Source organism: Lynx rufus, unplaced genomic scaffold (genome assembly GCF_022079265.1).
Source record: "Lynx rufus isolate CCGP_SWC_20201006 ecotype Redwood Valley unplaced genomic scaffold, mLynRuf1.p SCAF_2, whole genome shotgun sequence".
Lineage (NCBI taxonomy): Eukaryota > Metazoa > Chordata > Mammalia > Carnivora > Felidae > Lynx > Lynx rufus.
This window is the reverse complement of record NW_025814834.1, coordinates 33043043-33057872: the sequence shown is the minus strand read 5'-3', so window position 1 is coordinate 33057872 and position 14830 is coordinate 33043043. Positions and strand designations below refer to the sequence as shown.

At 38.7% G+C, this 14830-nt stretch overlaps 1 protein-coding gene across 1 annotated transcript in view; it reads right to left on the bottom strand.

Moving 5' to 3' along the window:
- Positions 1–4619: 4619 nt before the first annotated feature.
- ICA1L (islet cell autoantigen 1 like) overlaps positions 4620–14830 on the bottom strand; it is a 69819-nt gene continuing 59608 nt past the window's right edge. The window contains exon 12 of the mRNA XM_047085674.1: positions 4620–4735. Within this exon, the coding sequence (XP_046941630.1) occupies positions 4620–4735 (116 nt within the window). The remainder of the gene's footprint in view (positions 4736–14830) is intronic.

The following is a 14830-nucleotide window of genomic DNA, read 5'->3' as shown; positions in this document are numbered from 1 at the left end:
TGGGGTTGAACCCATGAACTGTGAGATCATGACTTGAGCTGAAGTTGGATGCTTAACCAACTGAGCCCCCAGGCACCCCCAAAATTATTTTTTTAATCTTAATTTGGTACGGCCATTTCAGACAGAGGACAAAATGAAATCACCTGGATCATAATTTAATGACGCACCTGGGTGGCTCAGTTGGTTGAGAGTCTGACTTCTACTCAGGTCATGATCTCACAGTTTGTGAGTTCAAGCCCTGCACTGAGCTGTATGCTGACAGTGCAGAGGCCTGCTTGGGATTCTCTCTCTCTCTCTCTCTCTCTCTGCCCCTCCCCACGCACACACACTCTCTCTCTCAAAATAAATAAACCTAAAAAAAATATGTGAGCCCAAATGCACTATAAAATATCAGTATATAATGTCCATAGTTGTTATTTCTGGATGGTAGGGCTGTAGATGATTTTTCTTAAATGAATGGATATTACTTTGATGTGAGGAAAAAGCAAACTTTTTTTCTTTAATGTAAAAACATGCACTTCAAAATCTTACCTATTACCACCACCAGGATCTCCTTTTGGTATTTACTTTTTGGACTTTGATCATTTATTTATACCATTGAGTGAAGAACCATGTTTTGACTTTAAATGCCAAGAACAGTTTTTGGTTTTCTTTAAGTTTACTTATTTTGAGAGAGAGTAGGGTAGGGACAGAGACAATCCCAAGCAGGCTCCACACTGCCAGCATGGAGCCAGATGTGGGGCTCAAACCCATGAACCATGAGATCATGACCTGAGCTGAAATCAAGAGTCAGGCGCTTAACTGACTGAGTCACCCAGATGCCCCACCAAGGATACTTTTTAATTCAACTTTTTAGTCTTTTTAAATGGCACATAAAAATGAGGTATTTTATTAAAGCTTGGCATATTGATGTGACTCATCCTGTTCCATAGGTTTTCATTGCCATATTTAAACAATTTACCATTGTATGTTTTAAGTGCATTACTTTCAGTACTGCTGAATTAATATTTAAAATTTGTTTTTCCTTCATAATTTAATTTCAGTATCCCAAGATTCTTGGGCTGGCTTCATTGCTCAAAGAAAACACAGGGCCCTGCCAATACTGTGGAAGACTGAAATAAATTAGATCAGTACTGCCTTTCTTCTTTTTATTCCTGCCTTCAGCAAGTCAGGTTAAATACTATGCTTATATTTCATTGGTTGTTTCTAGGCTCAAAATTTTGATATTTTTATGGTTTGTATTTTGTTACTGAGTGTATTTACACACAAAAAATACACATTCTGTTATTTCCCATATCTTACAAAGTCCCTTCTGTAATGAAGTTAAAAAGAATCAGTCTCGGGGCGCCTGGGTGGCGCAGTCGGTTAAGCGTCCGACTTCAGCCAGGTCACGATCTCATGGTCCGTGAGTTCGAGCCTCGCGTCAGGCTCTGGGCTGATGGCTCGGAGCCTGGAGCCTGTTTCCGATTCTGTGTCTCCTTCTCTCTCTGCCCCTCCCCCGTTCATGCTCTGTCTCTCTCTGTCCCAAAAATAAATAAAGAACGTTGAAAAAAAAAAAAAAAGAATCAGTCTCACAAAGACATTAATTGCCTTGGTTTTATTTTCATTTTGTGTTATCTATAGCTATTCAAACTACCTTTTTACTACTATGGTCCTGAGGTAAAACCTAAATTTTTGAATAGGTTAACAATAATTGCGTTTGTGTTGAATATTTCAGGAAATAAACTTTTTGTTTTATGCCATCTTGTAATCTCTATTAAAAGAGGCTCAGTAAAATAGAGCATAAACTTCCTTTTGTTCTTAAGCTGTAAAGACCTCTACATTTCCAGATGATCTATAAAGATAGTGACGTGAAATAAATATCTATAGTTGAAATGCAAACACTTTTCATTGTGCAAATACTGAAACCTATTTTTTACAATACAGTTTGTTTCTAACCATATCAGAGCTATGTTTTACAATTAATGAAAGATTTCAAAAAAATACAAAGTTACATCAATCTGATCTTAATATGCCCTGGTATTCCTGTCTAATTTGTAAAGTGGTTGTAAGAAAGATTAGACAAGTTTTAGTTCTTCAGGGCTTTTCAAAGGTTAAATGCATTCTTATTTGGAATTAAAAAGTAGGAGATATTATTTTCCCCCATTTAATATAAAAACGATACATTTGAGAGAGTTCTCAGCTTACCTTTGGTTAAGGTTAATTAATTTACTTCTTATTGAATGTTTGATCTAGATTTAGGCAAATAGCAACTGATCACCTTTGTGTTCTATGTCTGTCCTGTCCTTCCTTTCACTCCCTACTAAATATGTGGTTTGTTTCCTTTATTAGCAATGTAGGTGTAATATAGCCAGATTTCTGCTTCTGGCCTGTAATGACTGAACTTCAAATAATTAATACTGAAAAAAATATGGTTACCTTCATTTTAATAACAAAGTTTTCAATGTGCTCTTCAAAAATGGAGTTGTTAGATTTGTTGAAATTATAACTGAACTTGCTAAGCCAGTTAATGTTACTTTTGGGTTAAAGGAACAAACACTCTGTATTGAGAGAAGAAATTTTAAGAGAATCTCAGAACTGAATAAGATCTAGTGTGTGTGAGGGTTTTTTTTTTTTTGAGGACTTTTGTTCTTTCTTTGAAAATTGAAGTCATTATCTGTACACATTTATAGTCTGAGATTCAGGGTTCTGGCTTGGCGAAACCAGTGGTTTTCCTCTTTGGTGAGGTGACTTTGTTTATACAAGATAATGTGCATGTGAAGGAAATACACAAATTATTTCTGAACTAATGCATTAGTGAAAGGAAATTAGTTAAAGAAAAATGGCACAAACTCATGATATAAAGTTAGCAATTTCTGGAAGTAAAGTTGAGAGCATAGAGTCACCATAGGCATAGAATTTAAATTATGATTATGAATCACGACCCTTGGTGATTGAATTTGGCAGAACACTAACAGTATTAGTGCATTCTGGAGAATTTTACTGAATAAAAAAATCCTTCTGAAAGGATAACCAAATAAAAAAATGGAAATAAGCATGAAAAGATTACATAATCTTTTCCTGAGTCCATGTTTCTGATCCTCAGGTAAGGTCTTTCCAGCCTCTGCAGTATTGCAACATAGTAGCGATTTTCTGGAGAGCTCCTGGGTGGTTCAGATTGTAGCTAGGCCAGAATGCTATGCATGGAGGTGGATGGCACTTTACCCACCCTGTTTCTTCTATATACAGTGACTCACACATTACAGTCCATTCTTTTGTAAACAATCAATAAGCTTGTTTAAAACTAGGAGCACATGGAAACTGCTGTGAACAACTTAGTTAAAATGTTTCCTTATGGAGATGCAATGAACTGGATGTCAAAAATAAGAATTTCTTATTCTGAAGAAATTGTCTCAAAACAGAGGGTGGGCAAGAAAAAAGAACAGGATATTGACTGACACATTTATACAGTGGCTCTGTGTTCATTAGCTTACACTAACTTCCCTCCAGTAAGGATAACAGTTTTTCCATAGTAATCAGAGCCTCAGATGATGTCACCAACAAAAAGGAAAAAAGTGGAAAAACAAGACCGGTTCTTACTGATCATGTAGAGCCTTCTATGATGGCCAGAAAATCTTGGTTAAATCATGTCAAGAAAAAGGTTGTAAGTGAATGTGTAAGGATAGGTGTACCCTTACATGTATAAGGATACGTTGTTTAGCATTTTTCCCTCATTCAGAAAGAAGTTTCTGGGTAATTTCAGGAATACTATTGCCACTTGCTTAGGGATTGTCCTCCCCTTGTTTTCTTTTCAGAAAGAATATGAATACTGTATATTACGGTAGCAGTGTGTAAAAAAAAAAAAAAAAAAAAAAAAACTAGGCCCGGAGACACCTGTACAATGTCTTGAATGTTACTAGACATTCTTGTGGCTTAGGAGATGGGTTATGTTTCTACAGAGGATGGATTTAGCAAACAAATCATCCTGCTACTTCCCTATGAAAATTCAATCATGGAATTGAGGGGTGTCCATGATTCTGTATGAAGGAAAAAAACTAACTACATTTTAGCCCCCAGGTGGAGAAAAGCACCAAGTTCTCTGTGATTTCATGAAAGCAAATTGAGTTCTCAAATCTTAATCTACTTTTCTAGCTTAAAAAAAAACTAGTCTGGTTCTAGTGCTATTTTCCACAACAGAAAACTACCCCTGCTACGGTTTTATTTAAAAACCAACCCCAAATCACAACCCAATTTACATGCTGTCTTTATCCACATATAGAAGTCTCACAGTCAGCAAGGCAACTTGAACATAAAAGGCTTTCCAAAGAAAAAAGCCCAACTCCTTATTTACAGAATTATTCCTTCCTGTTATCTTGAAACAAATTTTGATATCCATTTCACACTCAATAGTTTGTAATATTTTCAACATATTATCAAGATAGCTGCAGGTCCAAGATATTAAAGAGATACTTAATCTATTCAGATGTAGTCCTTACCATCTGTTTAAAGTTGGCTAAAAAGTGTTATATCCACAAACACGATGCTTTTGTGTATGTGTTACAATATAAACTCCTTTCCACAAAGGCAGTATGTTGTAAAACTGATGTCTCAAGGCCACTGAAGTGACGACATAATTTCAATCAAGCATTAAGAAGTTCATCATCTGAGTGTCCAATAGCATCTGGGTTTGAAAGTGGATCCAAGTCTGCAAATAGATTGAACCAGGCTGACATGTCTTGGTTACCACTGCTGGGAGCTATTAAAGAAGAAAAAACACAATGAAGAGTCTCATATTTTTTAAATCACATTACCATTTACATGATTTTAAAGTAGATGCTTCTTCTGAATACAAAAATTTAAGACGACTGACAAGAATGAACTATCAATTACATCTCCTTGGTAATTCTGAGACGTGAATGCAGGTACCTTGTGCTTTGCTGGGGACCTTATATGTAAGTATTTTCATGTTGCTCTGAGAAATTATTAAAAGTGAAAAGGCAAATGAGGCGCCTGGGTGTCTCAGTCGGTTGAGCGTCTGACTCAGCTCAGGTCATGATCCCATGGTTCATGGGTTCGAGCCCCATGTTTGGGTTCTGTACTGACAACTCAGAGCCTGGAGCTTGCTTTGGAGTCTGTGTCTCCCTCTCTCTGCCCCTCCCCTGCTCGTTCTCTCTCTCCCTCCCTCCCTCTCTCTCAAAAAATAAAATTAAAAAGATTTTTTTTTCAATTAAAAAAAAGTAAAAAAGGCAGGTGGTAGTAAAGGCTTCTTAGAAACACTGAGATGGGCACCTGGGTGACTTAGTTGGTTAGGTGTCCAACTTCAGCTCACGTCATGATCTCACAGTTCATGAGTTTGAGCCCCATGTCAGGCTCTGTGCTGACAGCTCAGAACCTGGAGCCTGCTTGGGATTCTGTGTCTCCCTCTCTCTCTGCCCCTCCCTCACTCACATTCTGTCTGTCTCTCAAAAAATAAAAAAAAAGAAACACTGAGATAGTTTATAGAAGTCTCTCAGGTAAGGTTCAAAAGTAAAAGTAACATTTGTTCCTACAAAGTAGGAACATTACATTTGTAAATGTGTTTAAAAATCTACATGATAAAATACTGAAATATTAAACAGAAGGGGAAGAAAATCCTTCTGATCCTATTACATTAACATACCCAACAGTTCCTATTTTGGTTTACAGCAGTTTCCTTTGTCTTTTCCATGTGCACTTTACAAATTCTTGATGAACATCTTATAGAGTGGATTGTGTTCAGGTACAACTTTCTGTTAACCAATTCCCTCTTACCTCTCTGTGGAGACTAGAAAACCATATATATCAATAGTCTACAGGTTGTACTGGGGCAAATATTTCAAGGATATACATTTAGACTCAAGGCTGAGACTAGAAAAAGAATGCACAATGGCACACAAGTGAGTCATCTCAGAAGGCTACGCTCTTGAAGGTCAAGGGATCCAGTAGCAGAGTTAAGACCCAGGGGATAATATGAAAACCTAGATATGAAATGAGTGACTCAGTGAGAAAAGAATGGAAAGCAATCATATGCAGAAGAGTCTAGGGCAACCCTCTTGTACAAACATGGTTCCCACTTTCCACAAACCAGTGGACTGTAGTTTGGACTGTGGAGGATCCTATTCCTCAAAGATAAGGACAGAGTGAAAGGCTTCTGTTTATGTCCACTTCTATTTCTAGAAAACTCCCAAGTTAGTGTCAGTTCTGGCCTTGAGTCCTCAGCACACTACCTACTAATAAGTAATTATGGCAAGTCATTTAACCTCAAGGGCTCTTATTTACTCATCTGTAAAGTAGTAATAATTTATCATTAAACTAGGATACCTGAGAGTGAACAAGGGGCCCATTATTTTTTTTCAACGTTTATTTATTTTTGGGACAGAGAGAGACAGAGCATGAACGGGGGAGGGGCACAGAGAGAGGGAGACACAGAATCGGAAACAGGCTCCAGGCTCTGAGCCATCAGCCCAGAGCCCGACGCGGGGCTCGAACTCACGGACCGCGAGATCGTGACCTGGCTGAAGTCGGACGCTTAACCGACTGCGCCACCCAGGCGCCCCTAGGGGCCCATTATTAATAAGTATCCTGGAAAAGAGCAGTACAGACCTACCTCAAGAAGCAAGAAAATTTTCAAACAACCTAATCTTACATGTAAAGGAGCTAGAAAATGAAGAAGAAACAAAATCCAAAACCAATAGAAGGAAATAAAGATTAGAGTGGAAATAAAAAAGAAACTAAAAATTCCCAATAAAACAGATCAAACTTGGAGCTGGTTCTTTGAAAAGATCATAAAATTGATAAACCTTTAGCCAGACTCATTAAAAAAAAAAAAAGGACTCAAAATCAGAACTGAAAGAGGAGAAATAACACCACAGAAAGGATAAGAGAATATTATGAAAAGTTATATGCCAAAAAATTGGACAACCTAGAAGAAATGGATAAATTCACAGAAACATATCTCCCAAAACTGAATCAGAGGAAATAGAAAATTTGAACAGACCAATTAACAGCAATGAAATTGAATCAGTAATAAAAAAAAAAAAAATCCCCAGACCGGATACCTTCACTGGCAAATTCTACCAAACATTTAAAAAAGCGTTAATACCTATCCTTCCCAAACTATTCCAAAAAGTACAAGAGGAAGGAAAACTTCTAAATTCATTACGTGCATTTGTAAATTCATGTATATGTGATATACATGATAAAGAAAACACAAAAAAAGAGAACTACAGGCCAATATCTCTCAATATAGACGCAAAAATCCTCAACAAAACACTAGCACACTGAATCCAACCATACATTAAAAAAAAAGTCATTCACCATGATCAAGTGGGATTTATTCCTGGAATGCAAGGTGGTTCATTATTTGTAAATCAATCAATGAGATACATCACATCAATAAGAAAAAGGATAAACACCAGATGGTCATTTCAACAGATGCAGAAAAAGCATGTGACAAAGTAAGTACAATATCCATTCAGGATAAAAACCCTCAACAAAGCAGGTCTAGAGGGAATATAACTCAACATAATAAAGCCCTTATATAAAAAAACCCATAGCTAACCTCATATTCAATTGTGAAAACTGAGAGCTTTTCTTTAAGGTCAAGAACAAGATAAGGATGCCTACTCTTACCACTTTTATTCAACATAGTACTGGAAGTCCTAGCCACAGCAATTGGTCAACATAAAGAAATAAAAGGCATCCAAACTGGTAAGAAGTCAAACTTCCATTATTTGTAGATGGCATGATTATATATAGAAAAAACCCAAAAGACTCCACCAAAAAAGTACTAGAACTGACAAATGTATTAAAGTTGCAGGACACAAAATCAATGTATAGAAATCCATTTCATTCCTATACACTAATAATGAAGCAGCAAAAAGTGAAATTAAGAAAATAATCCCATTTACAATTACACCAAAAATAATAAAATTCTCAGGAATAAACTTAACCAAGGATGTCAAAAGCTGTACTCTGGAAATTATAACACACTGATGAAAGAAATTGAAGATGACACAAATAAATGGACAGATGCTCATGGACTGGGAGAACAAACACTGTTAAATGTCCATACTACACAAAGAAACCTACAGATTTAATGCAATCCCTATCAAAATACCAACAGCAGTTTTAACTAAACTGAGAACAAATAATCCTAAATTTGCGCGGAACCACCAAAGATCCTGAATAGCCAAAGCAATTTTGAAAAATAAGAACAAAAAAGAACAAAAAAAAAAAAAAAAAAAGAAAAATAAGAACAAAACTGGAGACATCACAATCTCAGATTTCAAGATATATTACAAAACTGTAGTGATCAAAACAATATGGTACAAAAAAAAGAAAAAACAGTATGTTACTGGCACACCAATAAACACATAGATCAATGGAACATAACAGAGAACCCAGAAATAAATCCATAGTTATATGGTTCATTAGTCTATGATAAAGGGGCAAGAATATGCAATGGGAAAAAAGTCTCTTCAACAAATGGGCTGGGAAACCCGTACCACCTTCTTACCATACACAAAAATAAACTCAAATGGATTAAAGACCTAAATGTGAGACTTAAAGCAATAAAAATCCTAGAAGAGAGCATGGGCAGTCATTTCTCTGACATTGGTCATTCTAGCTATGTCTCCTGAGGAAAGGGAAACAAAAGCAAATGTAAACAATAAAGACAATATCAAAGTTAAAAAGCTTCTGAACAACAAAGGAAACAATCAACAAAAGAGAAAGACAACCTACTGAATAGGAAAAGATAAATGAAGGGCTAGTATCCAAAATACGAAAAGAACTTATACAAATCAACACCCAAAGAATAAATAATCCAATTAAAAATGGGCAGAAGAGGGGCGCCTGAGTGGCTGGGTCGGTTAAGCGGCTGTCTTCAGCTCAGGTCATGATCTCACGGTTCGTGCATTCGAGCCCCACATTAGGCTCTCTGTTGTCTGTGCAGAGCCCACTTCGGATCCTCTATCCCCCTTTCTCTCTACACCTCCCTCCCCCACTGGTCCCCCCCTTCTCTCTCTCAAAAATAAATATTTTTTTTAAATAGGCAGAAGGCATGAACAGATATTGTTCCAAAGACATCCAGATGGTCAACAGACACATGAAGAGATGCTCAACATCAGTCATCATCATGGAAATGCAAATCAAAACCACAATGAGATATCACCTCATAACTGTCAGGATGGCTAAAATCAAAAACACATGAAACAACAAGGGTTGGTGAAGATGTAGAGAAAAAAGAACTCTGGCACACTGTTGGTAGGAATGCATATTGGTGCAGCCACTGTGGAGGTTCCTCAAAAAATTAATCAGATGATCCCACTAATGGGTATTTACCCAAATAATGAAAAAACTAAGCCCAAAAGATGTATGTATCTCTATGTTTACTGTAGCATTATTTATAATAGCCAAATTATGGAAGCACTCCGTGTGTTCATCAATAGATAAATGGATAAAGAAGATGTGGTATACAGGAAAAGCATGGAAGTTTTTTGTGTGTCTTGTGTCCGTGAAATGCGCCAGACCAATACTAAACCATCCTACACACCTAGAAAACTGATTGGAGGATTAACACAATAATCTGCACAACCTGAACCACAGAATTCAGCAGGTATGTGGTGTGTAGAGGTGAACTTGGGAAGAGAGAAGCTGGTGGTGGGCAGGGAGCCGCCTTTGCAGGTGTAGAGAGGACGGAGACTGGGGTGGGAGAGAATATGGGAAAAGCACCCCTCCCCAAAAGCAGCTGGAGACAAAGTAGAAAACTGAAACAGCCACAGGGACTAAACTAAAAAGGGAGAAAAGAGAAAGGAGAGGGTTTAAATCCCATGAAGACGGTAAACAAGGGGAGTGCAAAGGCTGAAATTCTGCAGCTTGATACCTGGCGGTGCTCTGGTGGGAAGGGGGAATCCCTAGGAACAGAGTGGGGTCCAGGAGGTTCTTGGGCCACATGGAGAAAAGCAGATCCACTGCTGGAAGGACAATTGGTAGAGACTGTTGAAGCCACCTGGTCCCAACAGACCCCAGAAAACAGCCACATTCGCTGGTGCTGGAACAAGGTCGTTAAGTGTGAAGCCTGGTGTCAGATGTGTGTTGTGATTTTCCATAATCCCTGAAAAGCTGCTGCTACACTATCTCACGAACTTTTTCTGGGGCGGGCTGGCCACAGTCTCGGGGCAATGGTAAGAGCAGGGTCCAGCAGGCGTTCCTGGGTGGAGCTGGCATTCAGCCATTGTTCAGTGAGACCCTCCCGCAGAGGGACAGAATGGGTCAAAGCCACAGTCCTTCAGAAGTAAGGGACCAGGAAAAACAGCTGCATCTGAGACAAGACGCGGGAGAGGGGTACTGCTTGGTCATGGACAGTGAAGCAGCAGCGAGTGGTCGAATCTGAAGACAGAGGACAGTGCACGATTGCTGATCGGAGAGAATGGAGTTCCCATACTAGAGACTAGGTAGCTGGGTGATGCCATTTTCACCGCTCCCGTGCATGCACATATGGCCTACAAGCGCTGCAGCAGTCAGCCCCAGTGGGCTAGAGCGCCATCTAGTGGGGAACGGAGCTGTTATACTGAGCCCTGCCCAACTGGGCCAACCTCGCCCTTCAAGAACACAAGTCTCACAGCCTACTTAGTTTATGACTATGAAGTGCTACATAGTCTGACTTCTAGGGGAAAACAAAGTTAATTTCAGTCCTATTTCAATATGTTAGGAGGTCCATCTATTCAATTTTCTTTCGTTTTCTTTTTTTTTCTCTTTTACACTATTCTTTTTCTTGAATACAGAAAGAATAATATCATTTTTATTTTCACTTATTAAAAAAATTTTTTTACTATATTTTTTACTTTTGTGTAAATTTTTTTCAAAATCTATCTTACTTCCATCATTCCATTTTAGTCTACTTCAGTGTATTCACCTTTTCAAATTTTCAAACGATTTCCTTGTTTTTTTTTTCTTTTTCGTTTTTCTTTTTCTTGAACGCAGAAAGTGAAAAACTTCATTTTTACTTTCAATTTCTATTAAAAATATTTTTCATTAATTTTTTACTACATTTTTCTCTTTATTTAAATTTTTTTCAAATTCTTTTTCCATCACTTTCTTTTAGTCTACTACAGTAGACTAAAAGTATTCACTTTTTCAAATTTTCAAACGATTTTTTTCTTTTTTGTTTTTTTAGTTTCTTTTTCTTGAATATAGAAAGAGAAAGAAATTCATTTTTATTTTTACTTTTTATTAAAAATATTTTTTTCCGAGGGGGCTTCTGGGAAGATGGTGGCGTAGGAGGATGCTGGGCTCACCGCATCCTGCAGATCACTTAGATTCCACCCACACCTGCTAAAATAACCCAGAAAATCGCCAGAAGACTAACAGAACGGATTCTCCGGAGCCAAGTGTAGACCAGAGGTCAACAGAAGAGGGTAGGAAGGGCGGAGAGGCAGTGTGCGCTACACGGACTGGCGGGAGGGAGCCGGGAGGAAGGTGGCCCACCGGCAAAGCAGAAACACCAGGTCTGGCTTGCAAAAATGGAGGGGCCGGACGGAGTGTGTTCTGACAGCAAGCGGGACTTAACATCTGGAAGGTTATAACTTAACAGATCTACTCAGAGAGTGGGAGGGATGGAGGACAACGGGAGGGAGAGTTGTTGAGCCCTGGACAACAGAGCGAAGCTTGGCGGGGAACAAAGACGCTCACCAGCGCCATCTCCCTCGCCCATCCCCCAGCTGAAACCACAAAGGGAACCAGTTCCTGTCAGGGAACTTGCTTGCACTGTGCAAACACCCAACGCTGTGCTTCTGCGGATCCATCCCTCCGGTAGCAGGTCTGACTCCCTCCCGGTGCCGCAGGGCCCCTACCTAAGGGGATCTCTGAAGGAAAAGCGAGCTGAGCCTGCGCCTCCTGCCCCTGTGCACCTTGCCAATCCACCCCAGCTAATACACCAGATCCCCAGCACCACAAGCCTGGCAGTATGCAAGTAGCCCAGACAGGCCACGCAACCCCACCCCACAGTGAATCTCACCCCTAGGAGAGGGGAAGAGAAGGTACACACAAGTCTGACGGTGGCCCCAGAGGTGGGCTGGGGGCAGACATCAGGTCTGACTGCGGCCCCTCCCACCAACGCAAGTTATTCAAGACAGCATAGGAGAAGTGCCCTGCAGTTCTGCACCACTCCAGGGACTATCCAAAAAGACGAAATGGAAGAATTCCCCTCAAGAAAACTTCTAGGAAATAACAACAGCGAATGAACTGATCATAAAGGATTTAAACAATATAACAGAAAGTGAATTTAGAATAATAGTCATAAAATTAATCGCTGGGCTTGAAAACAGTATAAAGGACAGCAGAGAATCTATTGCTACAGAGATCAAAGGACTAAGGAACAGCCAGGAGGAGCTAAAAGATGATATAAATGAGTGGCAAAATAAAATGGAGACGACCACGGCTCGGATTGAAGAGGCAGAGGAGAGAATAGGGGAACTAGAAGATAAAATTATGGAAAAAGAAGAAGCTGAGAAAAAGAAAGATAAAAAAAAATCCAGGAGTATGGGGGGAAAATTAGAGAACTAAGTGATGCACTGAAAAGAAATAATCTACACATAATTGGTATTCCAGAGGAGTAAGAGAGAGGGAAAGGTGCTGAAGGTGTACTTGAAGAAATAATAGCTGAGAACTTCCCTGATCTGGGGAAGGAAAAAGGCATTGAAATCCAAGAGGCACAGAGAACTCCCTTCAGATGTACCTTGAATCGATCTTCTAAATGACATACCATAGTGAAACTGGCAAAACACAAGGATAAAGAGAAAATCCTGAACGCAGCTAGGGATAAACGTGCTCTAACATATAAAGGGAGACCGATAAGACTCGTGACGGATCTCTCTACTGAAACTTGACAGGCCAGAAAGGAATGGCAGGAAATCTTCAATGTGATGAACAGAAAAAATATGCAGCTGAGAATCCTGTATCCAGCAAATCTGTCATTTAGAATAGAAGGAGAGATAAAGGTCTTCCCAAACAAACAAAAACTAAGGAATTTATCACCACTAAACCAGCCCTACAACAGATCCTAAGGGGGATCCTGTGAGACAAAGTACCAGAAACATCGCTACAAGCATGAAACCTACAGACATCACAATGACTCTAAACCCGTATCTTTCTATAATAACACTGAATGTAAATGGACTAAATGCGCCAACCAAAAGACACAGGGTATCAGAATGGATAAAAAAAACAAGACCCATCTATTTGCTGTCTACATGAGACTCATTTTAGACCTGAGGAACTTTCAGATGAAAGTGAGGGGATGGAGAACTATTTATCATGCTACTGGAAGTCAAAAGAAAGCTGGAGTAGCCATACTTATATCAGACAAACTAGACTTTAAATTAGAGGCTGTAACAAGAGACGAAGAAGGGCATTATATAATAATTACACGGTCTATCCATCAAGAACTAACAATTATAAATGTCTATGCACCAAATATGGGAGCCCCCAAATATATAAAACAATTACTCACAAACATAAGCAACCTTATTGACAAGAATGTGGTAATTGCAGGGACTTTAATACCCCACTTACAACAATGGATAGATCTTCTAGACACAGGATCAATAAAGAAACAAGGGCCCTGAATGATACATTGGATCAGATGGACTTGGCAGATATATTTAGAACTCTGCATCCCAAAGCAACAGATTATACTTTCTTCTCGAGTGCACATGGAACATTCTCCAAGACAGATCACATACTGGGTCACAAAACAGCCCTTCATAAGTATATAAGAATTGAGATCATACCATGCATACTTTCAGACCACAATGCTATGAAGCTTGAAATCAACCACAGGAAAAAATCTGGAAAACCTCCAAAAGCATGGAGGTTAAAGAACACCGTACTAAAGAATGAATGGGAAAAAAAAAAAAAAAGAATGAATGGGTCAACCAGGCAATTAGAGAAAAAATTTGAAAATATATGGAAACAAACAAAAATGAAAATACAACAATCCAAACACTTTGGGATGCAGCAAAGGCAGTCCTGAGAGGAAAATACATTGCAATCCAGGCCTATCTCAAGAAACAAGAAAAATCCCAAATACAAAATCTAACAGCACACCTAAAGGAAATAGAAGCAGAACAGCAAAGACACCCCAAACCCAGCAAGAGAAATAATAAAGATTAGAGCATAAATAAACAATATAGAATCTAAAAACTGTAGAGCAGATCAATGAAACCAAAGTTGGTTTTTTGAAAAAATAAACAAAATTCATAAACCTCTAGCCAGGCTTCTCAAAAAGAAAAGGGAGATGACCCAAATAGATAAAATCATGAATGAAAATGGAATTATTACAACCAATCCCTCAGAAATACAAGCAATTACCAGGGAATACTATGAAAAATTATATGCCAACAAACTGGACAACCTGGAAGAAATGGACAAATTCCTAAGCACCCATGCACTTCCAAAACTCAAACAAGAGGAAATAGAAAACTTGAACAGACCCATAACCAGGGAAGAAATTCAATCAGTTCTCAAAAATCTCCCAACAAAGCCAGGACCAGATGGCTTCCCAGGGGAATTCTACCAGACGTTTAAAGCAGAGATAATACCTATCCTTCTCAAGCTATTCCAAAAAATAGAAAGGGAAGGAAAACTTCCAGACTCATTCTATGAAGCTAGTATTACTTTGATTCCTAAACCAGAGACCCAGCAGAAAAGAGAACTACAGGCCAATATCCCTGATGAATATGGATGCAAAAATTCTCAACAAGATACTAGCAAATCGAATTCAACAGCTTATAAAAAGAATTATTCACCATGATCAAGTGGGATTCCTTCC